Source organism: Gallus gallus, chromosome 4 (genome assembly GCF_016699485.2).
Source record: "Gallus gallus isolate bGalGal1 chromosome 4, bGalGal1.mat.broiler.GRCg7b, whole genome shotgun sequence".
NCBI classification, from domain to species: domain Eukaryota; kingdom Metazoa; phylum Chordata; class Aves; order Galliformes; family Phasianidae; genus Gallus; species Gallus gallus.
In genome coordinates, this window is record NC_052535.1 from 68,654,801 (window position 1) to 68,671,125 (window position 16,325).

A 16,325-nucleotide genomic window follows, 5' to 3' on the forward strand; every position below is an offset into this window, starting at 1 on the left:
AGTTTAATTTGTTTTCTCATTTTTTTAATATATTTATCACACCCAAATTACCTAAATTTACTTTAGCGTTAACCATAAAATACTTCTCTGTATATTGCTGCGAAATATACATTTAAAGTACGGTGCTGTTATTCTGGTAGCTGTTTTGCTTGAAAAATATGTTAGGTTTTATGATCTCTTCCTGATGTGGGGCCAAATAGTTTTGAAGTAGTAAAACTCATTTATATTTAATGATGGGGCAACCTGGTCTAATGGGAGGTGTCTCTGCCTATAGCAGGAGGGTCAGAACCAGGTGATCTTAATGGTCCCTTGCAACCCAAACCATTCTACGATTCATGGAAAGTAGAATCTGCAGGAAAAAGAATGCAGATCGAAGTCTTATGTTCTGTATTTGGAAAAGTAATACTTGACAATATTTTGTCTTGTGATGCATGTCTGTATGTATGTGTAACAAAGAGATTAGTTATGATTTTTGTTTCTTACTGCAGAAAAATTGCTGTCCTTGCTGCCTGAATATGTGGTACCATATATGATTCATTTACTGGCACATGATCCAGATTTCACAAAACCTCAGGATGTTGATCAGCTTCGTGATGTCAAAGAGTAAGTGTTAAATGATTCTAGAACTATTGCCTGTGCTTGGAAAAAATTATTAGGAAAATGGACTCTTGTTTTATCGACAGCATATTGCAAAACATCAGTCTTGGAAGAAAACTTCAGAAACTGCTTAGCAGTATATTCTGAAAGACTAAATGGTAACCTCTAACCTTTATTAACTGTTTAGGCATCCCTCTCTCCACATCACCATTCTTTGTTTTTGGTGTTTTGTTTTTCGTTAGTATTCATTTTGGATGGAGCTGTAAGCTAACTTGTTTTGGTACCATAAAAGCACATTTAGTGACATACTACAATATATGTATAATAAGAAAAACAATTATTTGCACAAATATACATGTTTATATCTTAATTCTTTTTGCACCGTTATCTGTGAGAATCCCAGTCTGATTTTTTCTTTTTCTTTAATTGAAAACTCGAATTTCTTCTGATTTCTGAGTTAGTTGACTCACACCTGGTCAGAATCTGGAGTCAAGAAAGATTTCTTATCTAATAATCAAGTCTGCATTGTTTTTGTTGGGTTTTTTTTTTTTTTTTTTTGAGGACTCCTTGTTCTTGGCAACACCTGAAAGCACTCCACTGTGTACTTTACTGTTTTATCCAGAATTGAACAAGTTCTGATTTGCAGTTGTTAATACTTTCTCTGAGAAGTACTTTCTAGTGTACAGAGCTTTTTTGGACATCCCTTGTATAGCTCTCTTTTGTTGCCAGATTTCCTCCCTCATTCTTGTCACAGGCCAGCTGAACTAGCCAGAGAGGACTGCTCCAAAGAAAGAAATGCTATGTGCAGGAATTTTGGCAGGAAACTCTAAAGAGTTTTCTGAGATAAATCCAAAACATTTTTCTCCTAATATAATACAGCATTTCTTTCAAGACTTCTGACAGTCACAGTGTTCATTTTCAAGTGCTGACATAGATGCTTATGCACTTGTAGAAGCAGGCTGGCAGTGTGTTTTGCAGTTGTCTCCTCAGTTCATCTTGAGTTTTATGTGGCCTAAGTATAGTCAAGTAAAGTAAATACGTGCTTAGTGAGTTCCTTATTCGTAATTTGGGATATTTACACTTACAACATCTTTTAAGGCTGTCCTGTAGAGTTATGTTTGTTTTTGTTTTTGTTTCTCTCTCAAAAAAGTGTATTTTACCTCTGAATTTACATTCCAAAGAAATAATGAAGTGCATGCAAAGAATGAACTTTCTTTGTGTGACTGTTCTTCTATTGCATCAGCCATATCTGGCCTATTCACTTAGGATCCTCTAGTATGTCTGTTTCAGTGTAGTAGTGTATGTAGTGTGGGCAACAGTTGAGCAGTTGTATAGTTTAAACTAGTTTTGTGTGGTCATGATACATTGTTGGCAGTATCATACCCTGAGATAGAGATTGTAGAATTCCATCTACAAGGTGCTGGAATTCTTCTTTCTATTCTGAAGAGTATGACTGAAACAGTTATAATTAAAGGTCTAGACTCTATTCTCTTTTTTGGATGCTATCTGTTCATGATTTTTTAAATCGACTTGGATGCTTAAGGAAAAGCTAGCACAGCTGACATTCTGTTTTCTTTCCAAAAAAGCTACTGTATAAAAGTTGGAATGTGACTGTGGTTTTATGGTTTTTTAGGTGCCTGTGGTTCATGCTTGAAGTTTTAATGACAAAGAATGAGAACAATAGCCATGCCTTCATGAAAAAGATGGCAGAAAACATCAAGCTTACACGAGATGCCCAGTCTCCTGATGAGCCAAAGGCCAATGAGGTAAGAAGTGCAGTGCAGATAAGCGTTTGGTGATGGGCTAAGGGTTTCACAAGCTACTTGCTGGACTGGATTTACAGGAAATGCAAAAGCATTAGCTTAGACGTTTAAATTCTTTTAGAGTGTGCTAATTGCAAGCATTGTCTGTATGCTACCAATCTCATTCCTTCCGAAACTTGTTGATCTCAGCCAGTACACAGCACCAGAGAAGTTATTAAACAAAATTGGTTAAATATTCCTGTTATTCCCTAGTGCTTATTTTAATTCCAAATACCTAATTTTCCATCATAATTATTTTCTGTTGTTGAGGAAATACAGTAGTATATGGCCGCTGTTAAATACATCAGTTACCAGCTGAGAAGAGAAACCATTTATGATTTTTTTGTGATTTGATTAAGAGCTTCTATTGTACAGCTTAGATGTCTGTAGTTTTATTATGTTTTATTAAATAGTGTAATATGAAAAATGAGGAATTCTCTGTTTTCAGAGCCAACAGCATGGTTATTGATGTAATTACAAAATATGTCCTTAGGAGTGGTTATTTCACATACAGATTCAATTTGCTAAAGAACTGCTTTCTCTGCACAGCAAGTAATTCCTAAAGCATAATTTTCTTTTTTTCTTCAGAAACTTTATACAGTATGTGATGTAGCACTGTGTGTAATCAACAGCAAAAGTGCTTTATGCAATGCAGATTCACCAAAGGACCCTGTATTGCCAACCAAATTTTTTACACAACCTGAAAAGGTAAATTTTTATTAATTTAATTTCCAGAGTAATAGGGGGAAATTCTTTGATTGTTACAGTTGAGATCATGTTACAGGAAAAGGCATATATTTTATCCTCAACAATATAGTTGGTATCACCGACTGTATGATAAGCTGGCTGTGTCTCAGCTAACATTTGCCAGAAATGTTTGTGACCTGGTGAGAGTTATTTAGAGTAAACATCAATATGCTGGCAGATATTGCTAAATCATTCCATTGAAGTGTTGTATGTGTTCATCTGAATATATGGGGTTGTATGTATATTCTGACTGTATATTTAATTAGAATGCAAAACAGCCAAAAAAGAATAAAGGAACATTTTGAGTTTATCTGTGATATGTTTTTAGCTGTTAATAACTGGCTATTTTGTTTGATGCACAAATCAGTCCTCTTATTGCCCAGCAATAGTCCTAGTGAGTATATCTCTACTGTCAGCAATAATGCTAATGTTACTTCAGAGACATATTTTTAAAAAAGTGTAAGTGGAACCATGATAATTGCCTATACTAGTTTTGATCATACCAAGCAATGCATTTCACATCTTTTTACCATCTCAGACTGTTAACTGCCTTTCCAGAGCCCATTTAAACAAAATACAGTCCAGTTAATTAATTCTGATTTGATTGATGCCACTGTGATGGGGAGCTGATGTCTATGATAGACGCCTGCATTCAGATGTAGTGTTTTGTCTCTGTAAACTGTAGTCAGAGTGACAAAGTTCACAACTTCCAATTGTTCTAGAGAAGACAGCGCCTGTTCTCTCTTTGGACTTCCCATAAAAAGATGGAAGTGAAGCAAGAGGGAGGTCAATTTTGCTTCATTTCAAGTCATGCGTGTTATTTAAGAAGAAAAAACTGTAAATCCCAGCTCCACGTGTGCCACACACAGTTAGTAATGGTTGCTACGGATCTCCTCCGAAGTATTAGCATAACTGATCTTTATTAGATTTATTCATTATCAGTAGAAGGTTGAGGCCCTGGATAGACCAATCCTAGTAGGTAGCAACCCTGCCCACAGCAGGGGCATTGGAAATGGATGATCTTTGAGGTCCTTTTCAACTCAAGCCCCTCTGTGATTCTGTGGCTGCTTAGTGCCATTGCACTTGAGAAATCAATCACATGTCTGAATAAAAGCAACAGCAAGATTGAGAGATCAGATGCAAATTAATTTTTGGGGTTTTTTTAATAGGATTTTTCCAATGACCGGAATTACATTTCAGAAGAGACAAGAGTTCTTCTTTTGACAGGAAAGGTACTGTATTCTGTCAATTTGAAGATTATTGTGATTTTAAATGTTCTACTTAGCTTGATAATAAATCATTGAGAGAACGGTGATACTATCAAAATTGTATGAAGAATTTGTGTGCAGTGATTCATCATTCATTCATTTGAGGGAATCATGAATGCTTCTAACTCCATATACTACTTGGTGCAGACAGAACACAAAGGTAGTACAGAGGATGGAGAACACAAAGGTAACAGAGGCGTAGGTTCTGGATTGTTTTTCACATAGTAACAGGTTTTTTCTTTATTCAAATAACCGTGGCACAAAATTGTAATTCAGATACTTAATCTGTGATGTTGCTAGGATTGATTATCTTAGATTTGTCATCTTACTACTTTCAATATAGCTGCTAAAGTTGTTGAATTTAACTGCAAATGTCTGCATCCTTCTAATCAGCTCATTTTAATTCAGATATAAATTTGGCTGACACTCCATGTGGGAGAGAAAATACCATGTCTTTCTAGTGGGGAGGAAAACATAAGCAACAGTCTATTCCAGTTTTCTACCCGCCACTCTTTTTTAGGGTGATTCTTTCTTGGGATTCCTAGGTTACATTTAAAGCCCGTTGGAATACTTTTTATAGTAGCTCACAAAGCTAGCAGATTGTTTCCTTGAACTTAGTGAAACAATGCTGGCTGACCTGTAAAAGAACAGTATAAATTATGTCTCTAATATAAATTTCATATGTTTTTGTTAATTTTCATGTTTTGTGTTTGGTGAACTATTTACTGCATTAGTTTCTAAAGTCTTCAGTAAGATCAGAACTTTGTAGTAGTGGTTCATTTTAAGGGTAGAAACAATCACTCTGTCAATAGCCTTACCATCTCAAACGGCTGCTCCTCATGCTGTTCTTTGTTCTTTACAAAAACTCCTGCTATCAGAGCAGTTCATGTGGGTGAGTTCTGCTCAGCTGGCAGAATACTGTATCTCTTCATTTTGTGTTCACGCTTCAACACTAGCCTGGATGCTGCTCAGTGAGCTGGTTAAGCTTGTTCCACTGGCAGGAAAATAGGGACAGGGGTATGTAAATAGTTGTGTGCTCATTTAGCAAGCGTTGGTATTTTGTGTTAGGAAGAGAGGAAGCAGGCAGAAGACCACCTTCTTTAAGCTATTCCTTCTTAGACAGCAGTTGGTAGTAGGCTGGTGGTTATCTGTTTACTATTGTAATTGTTTCACTTTTCTTCAGTTCTATTCAAATATATCAAGAGTTTGTAGTTGGTTGCATAAATGTAGAACATTTCTCTTTTGACAAAGTATTCAGCAAATAAGGCTGCGAAGGTGTCTTACCATAATATAGCAGGATTTTTTAGTTATATTTTTTTCTCTCATACTCTCTTAGAATAGAGTTGTATAGGGAATCAAGAGTGGAGGGTGTCCTGTGTCAAGTTAGCATTATTTAAGTACTTGTCAGTGTTTTGGGAAAATAAACTTTCATTCCATGCTCCAATAGAATACATAGATGCTTGTTTTTCTGTCTTACTTCTCTTTCAAAAAACACAGATGTATAAAAATACCCCATTGAATCAGACCAATGTTTCTGCTGGCCTTCTTTCACCCAGTGACCAAATTAACATGATCAGGCAGTCCTAGCCACTTTATTTTTTATGCTTCCCAGCATTTATAATTTCTAATGCAGTGCTAGACTCTGTATCTCTGCCTCTTGGTTTTGATATCTGTTTATGGAGTTGTTCACAAATTTGTCTGCTCTTGTTTTGAACCTACTGATACTGTGCCTTCACAACCTCTTGTTTACAGTCTGTTTGTGAAGTACTTTCTTTTCTCTCTTAAATATTTTCTCTCTCAAACATTTTTCTCTCTCACCTGAGTTGCACCAAATGCTTCCTATTGTCCAAAAATACCCAGTATTTTGAGCAAATAAAACATGTTACAAGAACAAGTAAATATTGTGCAGTATTAGCACAAGGATGATGCAGCTACTGACTCAGTCTTCAGTAACAGGCTTTTTACAGAGATGTTGCCTTTTGGTGGCCAAATGTTACCTAATATCTGTGGTATCCCTCTCTTCATCCTTCAGCTTCCATGCATGGAAATTAATCTTTCTTGTGAGAATGCATTAATCTCCAAGGAAACACAAAATTACATTAAGAATATGACACGTTAGTTGAGAGAAGTCAAAGAAGTTTTCTTAAGGGACAGAAAAATCTTACAGCCTATTCAGCCTGATCAAATCATTCAACAGCCATAGCAAGATATAAAATACCATCCCTGTATCAGTGTACCACAGTGTAGATGGTGTATTAACAAATTTTAACTTAACAGCGTTCCTTGGCAGCTTGAAAAGGCCAACCATACCCTCAGATATGTGAGGCCCAGCACTGCCAGCCGTGCAAGGGAAGGGGTTGTCCCACTGTGCTCTGTGCTGTGCAGCTTCACCTCGAGCACTGTACAATTTTAGGTATGACAGTATAGCAATTACATAAAACTCATAAGAGGGGTCCTGAAGAAGGGCTACAAAGACAGGGAAGGGTGTAGAGGGCAAAACATCAAGACTAAGTTGGGATCTGATAAATGTTTATAAATATCTGAAGGAAAGTAGAAGGCAAATGTATGAGGCAAGGCTCTTCTAGGATGTGCGTAGCAATAGGACAAGGAGTAATGGCCTAAAACTTGAACATAGGAAGTTACATACAAACATGCAGAAGAACTTCTTTACAGTAAGGGTGATGGAGCACTAGAACAGGTTGCTCAGAGAGGTAGTGGAGCCTCCTTCTATGGAGATATTCAAGACCCATCTGGATACGTACCTGTGTGACATATTGTAGAGAACCTGTATTAGCAGGGGGGTTGGACTTGAAAATCTCTTGAGGTCCCTTCCAACCTCTGTGATTCTTCATCAGAGGGTTGTCGGGCACTGGCACAGTCTCCCTAGGGCAGTGGTCATAGTACCAAGCTGCCAAAGTTCAAGAAGCATTTGGATGACCCCCTCAGAAGTATGGTTTGCACGTTGGGTAGTTCTGTGCTGAGCCAGGAATTGGATTCAGTGAATCCTTGTGGGTGCGTTCCAACTCAGGTTGTTCTATGATTCTATACACCTGCTTTCTGTGAAGTAGAAATGTATGCATTTTCTACTGGTGCAATGAACCCAATTCTGTATTACATTTTCAAGTGCTTTTTCCCAGAGATGTTTTGCTTTGCAAATATGGGATCTTGCTACATCCTTTTGATCATCTAGAATTATCCAACACTCGGTCTCTTGTTGATGCTTTTCTAAGCACTATCAGTTCAAAGTAGGAAAGAGAACAATTGATGAATTCCCATTAAATGATGAGAAATAAAAGTGTGATGGACTGCTTGTTAGTTAGAGCTACAAACCTCATCGTTAAACTTATGGCATCACGACTGAGACTGTTAATTCAGAAACAGTGTTTTTAAATATTCAAGAAAATATTTTAAAAATGTGTCTGAAATTCCTATTTTTAAAATCAAACCATTTTCTTTTAGCCAAAACCAACTGGTGTGTTAGGTACAGTAAACAAGCCATTGTCTGCAACTGGAAGGAGACCGTATATTAGAACTACAGGATCAGAGACTGGAAGCAATATCAGTGTAAACTCTGAGCTGAGCTCTTCTGCAGGAAACAGATCAAGGTACAGAAGTATGCATGGCATACACTGAAATGATCTTGATTATTTATTTGGAACTATTTCATTTTTAAAACTTTTGTATGTTTGTATAAATCAGTTTCAGCACTGCTGGTCTTTATTTTTCCACTGTATCCTTGCTAGAATTGGCTATTTCTATCTGATAAAATTTATATCTGAAACATGAGTTAGTTCACATAAGATATAATAATATAAGAGTATAATAACATAAGATATAATAACATAAGAGTAACGCTTATAATGTTTGTGAAAATAATTACATGACACTGCGTTGGTGATAAGGGACTTGGCTTAAAAAGTTGCAAACATTTTGTTTTCTGTTTTGTGTATCTTGGCTTTATTTTGTCTTCAATTATGCTACCAGGGAACAAAGTTCAGATATATCAGAAACTGGTGTCAGTGAAAACGATGAAAACCCTGTGCGAATCATTTCAGTCACACCAGCAAAGACAGAACCTGTGAAAAATAAGGTATGTTTGGGGATTTTGTGGACTGTATCTCTATAATTAGCTTGGAAATGGGTGTTCACTCAGTACACATCTCTGTGGATGGCCTCAGAGGAATTGATAATGTCTGATTTCATTTAATGTAACTGTACAGTTTTCTTAGTCCAATGAAACTCCTCTGATTTTCAAAACTATTGTTAATTTTATCCAGAGTAATTTGTAGGACTCATGCTCAAAAATATTACAGAGATTCAGAAAATACTTCCTTTTTTTTATAGAGCACCAAAAGATACCCACCTTTACTTTATACGTTTCCAGTAACTGAAGATATTGTCTGAAGAACGTTAAGTGGTCCTCCAGAACAAACATGCAACTAACTCTATATGTTGTTTAAATGTTGAGGATTTTTAATGCCTTCTTTCTCTTCCATTAGAGAGAAATGACCAGGCCTAAATTATAAGGTTGTTTGGTTTTTTTTGTTTTTTTTTTTTTTTAACTTATAAAGTGTGTAACTGCATGAAGTTTATCAACAGTAAATATTAAGTCCTACACACAAGTCCTAAACTCGAACAACATACTGGGATCTGCCTAGGGTTGTAGGTCTTAAGAAGGATCTGCGGGGACTACCTCAGTGGGAAACCAGCAGAACTTGACAGCAGTATGCTTTGGCAGTCATGAGGGCAAACCAGGCCCTGGGTTTGCACCAGTATAGCCAGCAGACAAGGGATGGATGTGATTATTCTATTCTATTTGACCTTCTTTTGACCATACCTGGAATCCTGTGACCTCAGACACTGAAAAACAGGAGTCTTGCAGAGACTCACCAATATATTAAAGGCTTGAAGAAGTTGTTATTTGAAGAAAGGTAGAAGGAGTTAGGTCTCTTCAGCCTAGAAGAGAGAAGCTGTGCTGGAACTTTATCAGTCTTTCAGTACGTAGAAGATATTCACAGAGAAGATGGAGGTCTTCTGTTCTTGTTGCTCAAGGGGAAATGCCATTTGGATATAAGCAAGAAAAAAAATCATCCATTGTGAGGAAAACTAAACAATGGAATAGTTTGCCCAGAAGCATTATGGAATGTCACTTGCTCTTCAAGGATTGGTATGGCAACAAGTAGGATAACCTGTTTCCAACAGAAGGTTGGATCAGATGATTCCCAGAAGTCACTTCCAATCTGGATGAGTCTGTGATTCTGAAATCAATATAGGTTTCTCTTATAATGTAGGGATACATAGATGGCTCATGCTCTACCTATTTTAAGAACTTACATATCTACTGTGACTCTTAATTAGATGAGTAATAAACAGATGCTTTGGATTTATATAATAAAAAGTTAAGTTTTCATGATCTTGTCAAACAACATCCACATGTTCACAGCAATGAGCTAATGAGGAAAAGTAAAATATACATATTTCAAAAGTATTATGCTTCCTTTTTTTTTTTTTTTTTTTTTTTTTTCTTTTTCCTGTCTTTAATTCTTCTTTCCCAAAATAGAGCTCTTCTGGAAAGGTAGATAAGAGGGAAGGTATTTATAAAATAGTTCTTCAAATTGTTTTTTAGGTTCTTGAAATGTGGCTTTAGTGGAAATTTTTCAAGAGCGATTGTTTGTAAAGTTAGTCTGAATAGCAATTGTAAATGTCTCCGATGCATCTGTAAAACAGGAATGAAGATTAGAGAGACTGCAAGACTTTAATTTAAACATTTATAAAAATGGAAGAATATTTGACAGATAAGTCCCTGGTTCAGACATAGTGCTTTTAAATAGTGAGGGACCTTAATTAGTTGAAATTGTTAGCCATCCTAGCCATGCTTCTTTAATTCTCTTTTCTCTGCATCTCTCTACTAAGTGTTTCACAAGCTATTGTTCAAAGGAAGCTCCAGCATCCAATTTTTGTTTCCATATGAATAGTTTTTTGTGTAGAGACTTGCACTGACACATTTGTCTTTCACATACAGGCAGCATTTCATGAAACTGAAACATTTCCATTACTTTGTTCATTTTACTGGGAAAAACATGCAAATAAGCCATAGCTATTTAAACATGACAGAATTATCCATTTAAGCTTTGTAGATGACCAGAGCTTAATCCCTTTATTCCACACAATCTATGTTTTTCTCCTTTTAATGGCATTTAGTGCTTTAGCAATCTGCACTTTCACTGATGTCTGTGCTCAAAATTTGCATCTATTGCCATATCATTGCTGTACCAGAGTCGTTGCTCTCACTCCTCAGTTCCCTCCAGTAGGTTGGTACAGAGGCAGAGAAGGAACTTGTTCAGGAGAACTGTTGTTGCAAGCCAAAGCAGCTTGTATTCGTAATATTGACCCCGATCCCTCTGTATTAAGACTGGGAACGGAGTCAAGGTGTTGAATGAGCAAGAGTGTGCCTTTATTTATTGAAAGATGGGAGAGTGAGAGAGGAAAAATAAAAGAGGAGAGATTAAAAAAAAAAAAAAAGAAAGAAAGAAAGAAAGAAAAGCAAGTCACTGCGGATCTCATGATGTCCTGAGGGTCCATCTTCCTCCTTCTAATCTTTCTGGGATGATCAAGGATGTGATGGGATGTGTGCCACCATCTGTGGGGTTGGCCGTTACTTTTATGCCATATGATAGTCCCTTGCAATGGAGCCAGGAGCTGTTACCAGGCAGAGCGCGTTCAGTATCACACGCCATGTGCGTGCTGTACCAGCTGTGCTTCTCCCTTCGCATGGTGGTTGTGGAGAGTTGTGGTTGGGGGTGTACCCAAGACCACCTTCAGCAAGATGACTAACTCCTGACTTCTCCATTGCGCCGGGGCACAACGTGTGCTTGTTCTGCAACTTTCACAGGAGTGTTACAGTACAGTTTTTGTTCTGAGGCCTTCAAAAGATCATTACAGTTTTATTTCACTAGTCACCAGTTAGCCACAAGTCAGGCTCTTACCCAATAGAAAGAGAGCAAGAATTCACCGTATTACAGATTCGTATAGCATTGTCACAGTCTGAGCCAGAAGGGAAAATGTCACTTTATTCCCATAACCGTCGTGGGAGCCTTACTATAACTTTCTATTAATATATTATTACTATATATTACTATAACTGTAGCTTTCAGTCAACTACAAGATTGAGTACAGATACTAACATTGCACACAGTCTAGAAAATTCTTTTTGTTTAGCCTTAAAAATCCTATTAAGTAAAAATTTCTACTAAATCTAAACCTTTTTTTTTTTTTTTTTTTAATAATAACACTTTATGACCTCATGCTTCTGCCAAACAGAGGTAACAATTTCAGTTTGACTTTGGCGATCTTTCTTCACATTAATGATTTTTCTTTCCTAGGAAATTAATTCTGACCAGGCTACGCAAGGAAACAGTACTGAACGTGGGAAAAAAAGAACAGCAACAGCATCTGGAACTGAGAATATTCATCAGAAAGCAGAAGAAAACAATGCAGATGAAACAGGACCATCGCTTGCAGCAAAAACCAGGAGAGGGCGTCCACCCAAACCTGAACCTCAGGGTACCACTGCAAAAAATGAGGAAACAAATAAGCCACCTGTCAGGGGAAGAAAAAGGGCAGCAGCCAGTCAAGAAAGTCCAGGGAGTTTAGAGGCAGGTAACGCCAAAGCACCAAAACAGCAAGACACAGCAAAAAAGCCAGCAGCAGCACAGAGACAGATCGATCTACAAAGGTAAAAATAAATTAAATTAAAAATAAGTGGGTGGGGTGGGGCTTCTCTGGTTCAAGGTAGGCTCTGTATTTAGAATTATAACAGAGCGCATGTTAAGGGCACAACTAAGCCACAATAATTTATAAACACCATGGTCCAACATACGTTATTTTCTATTTTTTCAGTGTACATACAGTCAGAGAACTGAAGTTGTTCTCTCAGAACAGGATAATATAAATTCTGTTTCTTTTATGTTGCATTCTGGTTCCCCTTACCATCATTGCTGTGTAAAAGAACTAAGAGTTGAGGGTCTTTCAGTACATTCATTGATGCTAAGTGTACAGGAATTGCTCATTGATGATAAAGGCTTAAAAAGTGATCATCTTTAGATGATCAGATAGAAGAAACTGTAATTCTAACTGTATTTTCTCATATGTTGTGTCTGATGCTTGTTTAATATTAACAAACATTTAAGATAGATTTTTAAATAAATCAATGCTGGAATTTGAAACTGTAATCTGAAAAATAGCTTTCTGATAATAATTTATTTTTCCATCCTTTAATATTTAAATGCATTGATTTATTTCCAATGTAAACAAGCAACAAATTAACATAAATGTGCTGGTTTTGATACAGTGGTAGTTTTAATGAAAATGTGTCAAAAGCTGTAGAGCAGTAAGGGTAAGGTCAGCCAATCAGCATACTGGAAGAAAGCTCCATCTTAGGAATGTGTGAATAATTGGAATAGTTTCTTCCTAGAGATTCTGTCAAACTGAAGATCTTGTGGAGAACCTTGATCAAAAAGAATTACCCTTTTCCTCTCACAAGATTCATATACTAGTAAATTGTTCAGTCTTTCAAGAGAACGGTATTTGTGTTCTGCCTTGAGATGCTTGTTTTATATGTCAGTTTTCTTTAAGTCTTCATAAAAATACTGCTCTGCTGATAGTCTTAAGTAAACCACCTCTATCAAGATACCTTCTTTGAAATATGCAATACATCATTTCTTGGAAAAAATACCAAAACGGTGTTAACGTTTTTCAGAAGCCAGGTGCTTGGAAGTGATGGAGATTCACTGTTGGAGATAGACTCGAGTCCAGGCTATTCCCAGAGTGCAATGGATCTTTTTAAGACCTGTGAGAGCAGCCAGGAAGACACTGAGGATACAGAGATAGCAGAGGGAGGCTTCCTTAAGGTGTAGCAGGCATCTTATGTAGGACAATTCTGTGTTTTTTATTGCAGTTTATACAATAGGGAATCAAAGAAATGTCTTCTTTTCCTAGAAGAATGTATATAAAACTAGCTACGTGTGATAGGTTTTCTGCTTTTAAGTCGATCTGTACAAGGTAGTGTAAAAATGTGAAAAACATTTGATTTGCTTCTAAGTAAAGCTATTTTTATAAACCTAGGTATTTAAATACAGTAAGTTAAAACAAGGTGCTATTATACTGTGGTTTCAGTGAAAGCTCTGAGTAAATGTATTTCTGTTTCTGCTGAGAAAACATAATTCAGTTATGGAATTATCATCATTGAACTTGTGTATTTTCAAGTTAATCAGAAAGCTATGATATTCAGTAAGGAGATTCAGTTGTACTGAGCTAATGAAATAATAGTTAAGAAGATATAAGCTAGAGTTGGAAGACTCAGAGTATAAAGAAAGAGTATATGACCTAACACTTAGACGTTATAGATAGCGTTTGATTCAGAACTGACTGTAATTTTCTTCTCCTTAAAATTAACCTTTATTTCCTTTTCTCCCCCCACAAAAGGTAAAAAGAAAACTCACTCGAAAAGGGAGGAAATGAAGGCCAAATAAAGGCATGCTCCAAGCTTCTGCAAAAACTAGGATTCAGAAATTTCCTGTACAGGAACTGAAATTACTTCAAAACACACAGCTTTCAGCTCTGAAAACAGAAGGAAAACTATGCTTCCCTTTCACGTGAAATTAATCCTTCTCAATGGAAATGTAAAGCAGAAACTCTTGAGAAAGAGGCTAAAAGCATCTGTACTTATTTCCCCAGAGACTTTTTTTATGAAAAGTCAATAATTAAGCAAATTGCTTAACACTTGGTTCCAGTTCCTGCATTCTGGAGTTTAAAAGTGTATTTACACCATTAATTTTCATGCTGCATTTTCTTTTTTTTTTTAAAGGAAGTCAGAGGGAGGTCCTTACACTGACACTGAAAATTCGCGATCCTAGAGCCAGGTATTCCCATGTTCCACAGAAAAAGTAGAAGTCTACTGAATGGATTTTAAATAAGACTAGAGGAAAAAAAAAAAACCACACAAAAAAAACGTTTTTTTGCTTTACTTTTGGAGACTGTTTTATGTATAATTCTTTCTGCCTGCCTACTTTTCTGCAAAAGTAAGATGTACAGATTTCAGTTCCCTGCTATGAAAAGTCATGTGGTGGCAATTTTATAAATGTTGCTTTCTGATTTTTATCAGAGTGGGAAAGTAATCACTTAAAATTATTAATTCGCAAGTAGACATTTCATTTTTTAATTTTCCCTCCATTTTAGTTTAATATAATTTGCAATAAATGTACATATTGATGTTTGTTTTATAAAAACATATATCACTTTTAAGTGTTTTTACTCCTGCGGTTCTGTTGGAATATTCTGAATTCTAAAGGAGTAAAGACAGTCCAGCATTTGATTTTATAATGTTTGTCACCAGATTTTTATTATTGATGTAAAGAAAAAAAAAAATCAATTTTTAAAAATAGTTGGACTTTGGCAGCTTTGTAAGGAAAGTTGGAAATGTTTAGGATTGCTCTCAATTTTAAGCATCGTGCTGATTGGAAGTAAGTCTGTTTTGCATTTTGTCTTCCTGTTCAGGCTCATTTTTAATGTTTATTTTAGAAGATTGTTGCATCAATATTACGTTTCCTGGCATTGTTCAGCATAGATAAGTGTACACTTTTATGTACACACGATCATATTTAAGTTTGTTGCATAAAATAAACGCTTCTAGGTGTCACGTGGCAGTCTTTCTTTTTTTTTTTTCCTTCCTTTTCTCTTTTAATTTCTCTCTCAAAAAACCTGTATCTGTGCATGGTCTTAGGCGTTCAGAGAAATAAGACATTGAGCATATAAACTGTAAAGCAGGCAGCTTCATGTAGTTTAAAAGGTACGTTCTTAGGTGAAATTATGGTGGATAACTGCTTAAGTTGTATGGGAGGAAGGGGGTTGGTGTGCAGAACGACTGCAAGCAGTTCACTTCGCTCCTGTGTGCCTGAGTGCTCTGTTTCTCTCTTGCAAATCGTTTTGAAATCCCCTGATGGCACTGTAGAGGAGCTGGCCGCTGTTGACTGAAGTTGAGGATTACTCGCTGTCCTGAGATGGATACGGTGTGGTTGCTTACTGACCAACAAGGACTGAGTCTCCCTTATCAAGCTCTTATTTGGTGTTACAGTGTATTTTTCCTCTGTTACAGAGAAAATGTACTCTGCTTTGCAAGTATGTGCAACTTTTCCTAGAACGGTCTGAGAATATTTGACTTGACTTGATATGTATAGGTCAGTTTTTAATCAGTTGAATTGTCAAGTCACCCAAGGAATCCTCATAGAGCATTTTGGGCTAGGAAGTATTTGTGAAGGCTATATGGTTCAGTGCCATGCTCAGAGCAGGGCTTTTCTTCAGTTGTCTTTTTAGGCTTAGAGTTTCTTTTGTTCTCTTTAAATGGACATTTGCATTACTTCTGTACGTCATAGCTAAAGAAAATGAGTACGTCCATGCTGCAAATTAGGCTGCACAGAAATGCATACCAGCCATGGAAAAGGTCCACTGGTTTGTTGTCACCATAGACCAGGTTACATATGGAATTTCTTGCTACCACTCACCAAAGTCCTGAGAGCACATGTGGCAAAGTTCAGTTACTCCAGGGGTGAACATTGGCCTTTATACCAAATACAGGGAAGCACAGGCATAATTTTTATCCATACGTAATGTATGCGTTGCCAGTACTCTTTCTGAAGTTAAAACAAAGAATAAAAATATGTTGTTCAGTGTACAGCTGTGGAATTGAGGGCAAATTACTGCAAGGGAGGAGATGCTTATTTTGTAGTTGACCTTATGTGAGCTTTAAGATAACAGTGGGGATTGTCTCCTGGTAATGAGAGAACTGATGCTCAGAGGTGTTTCCACCTTTTAGTCTGTGATAAAGAATAAAAGAAAGCCCAGTTAAAACCCTGTG

The 16,325-nt window shown here is 36.6% G+C and overlaps 1 protein-coding gene across 4 annotated transcripts in view; it reads left to right on the plus strand.

The window, feature by feature from the left end:
* PDS5A (PDS5 cohesin associated factor A) overlaps window positions 1-15,110 on the plus strand; it is a 72,321-nt gene extending 57,211 nt beyond the window's left edge. For 2 of the 4 annotated variants that reach the window (XM_040699017.2, XM_040699018.2), the window contains exons 26-34: window positions 489-603; window positions 2,231-2,363; window positions 2,988-3,107; window positions 4,316-4,378; window positions 7,874-8,019; window positions 8,399-8,504; window positions 11,797-12,149; window positions 13,173-13,323; window positions 13,898-15,110. In XM_040699017.2, coding sequence (XP_040554951.1) covers window positions 489-603; window positions 2,231-2,363; window positions 2,988-3,107; window positions 4,316-4,378; window positions 7,874-8,019; window positions 8,399-8,504; window positions 11,797-12,149; window positions 13,173-13,323; window positions 13,898-13,933 — 1,223 coding nt within the window. In that variant the 3' untranslated portion in view covers window positions 13,934-15,110. The remainder of the gene's footprint in view (window positions 1-488; window positions 604-2,230; window positions 2,364-2,987; window positions 3,108-4,315; window positions 4,379-7,873; window positions 8,020-8,398; window positions 8,505-11,796; window positions 12,150-13,172; window positions 13,324-13,897) is intronic. The other 2 variants (NM_001012580.2, XM_040699019.2) reach the window with 1 other exon arrangement.
* The last annotated feature ends 1,215 nt before the right edge of the window (window positions 15,111-16,325 follow it).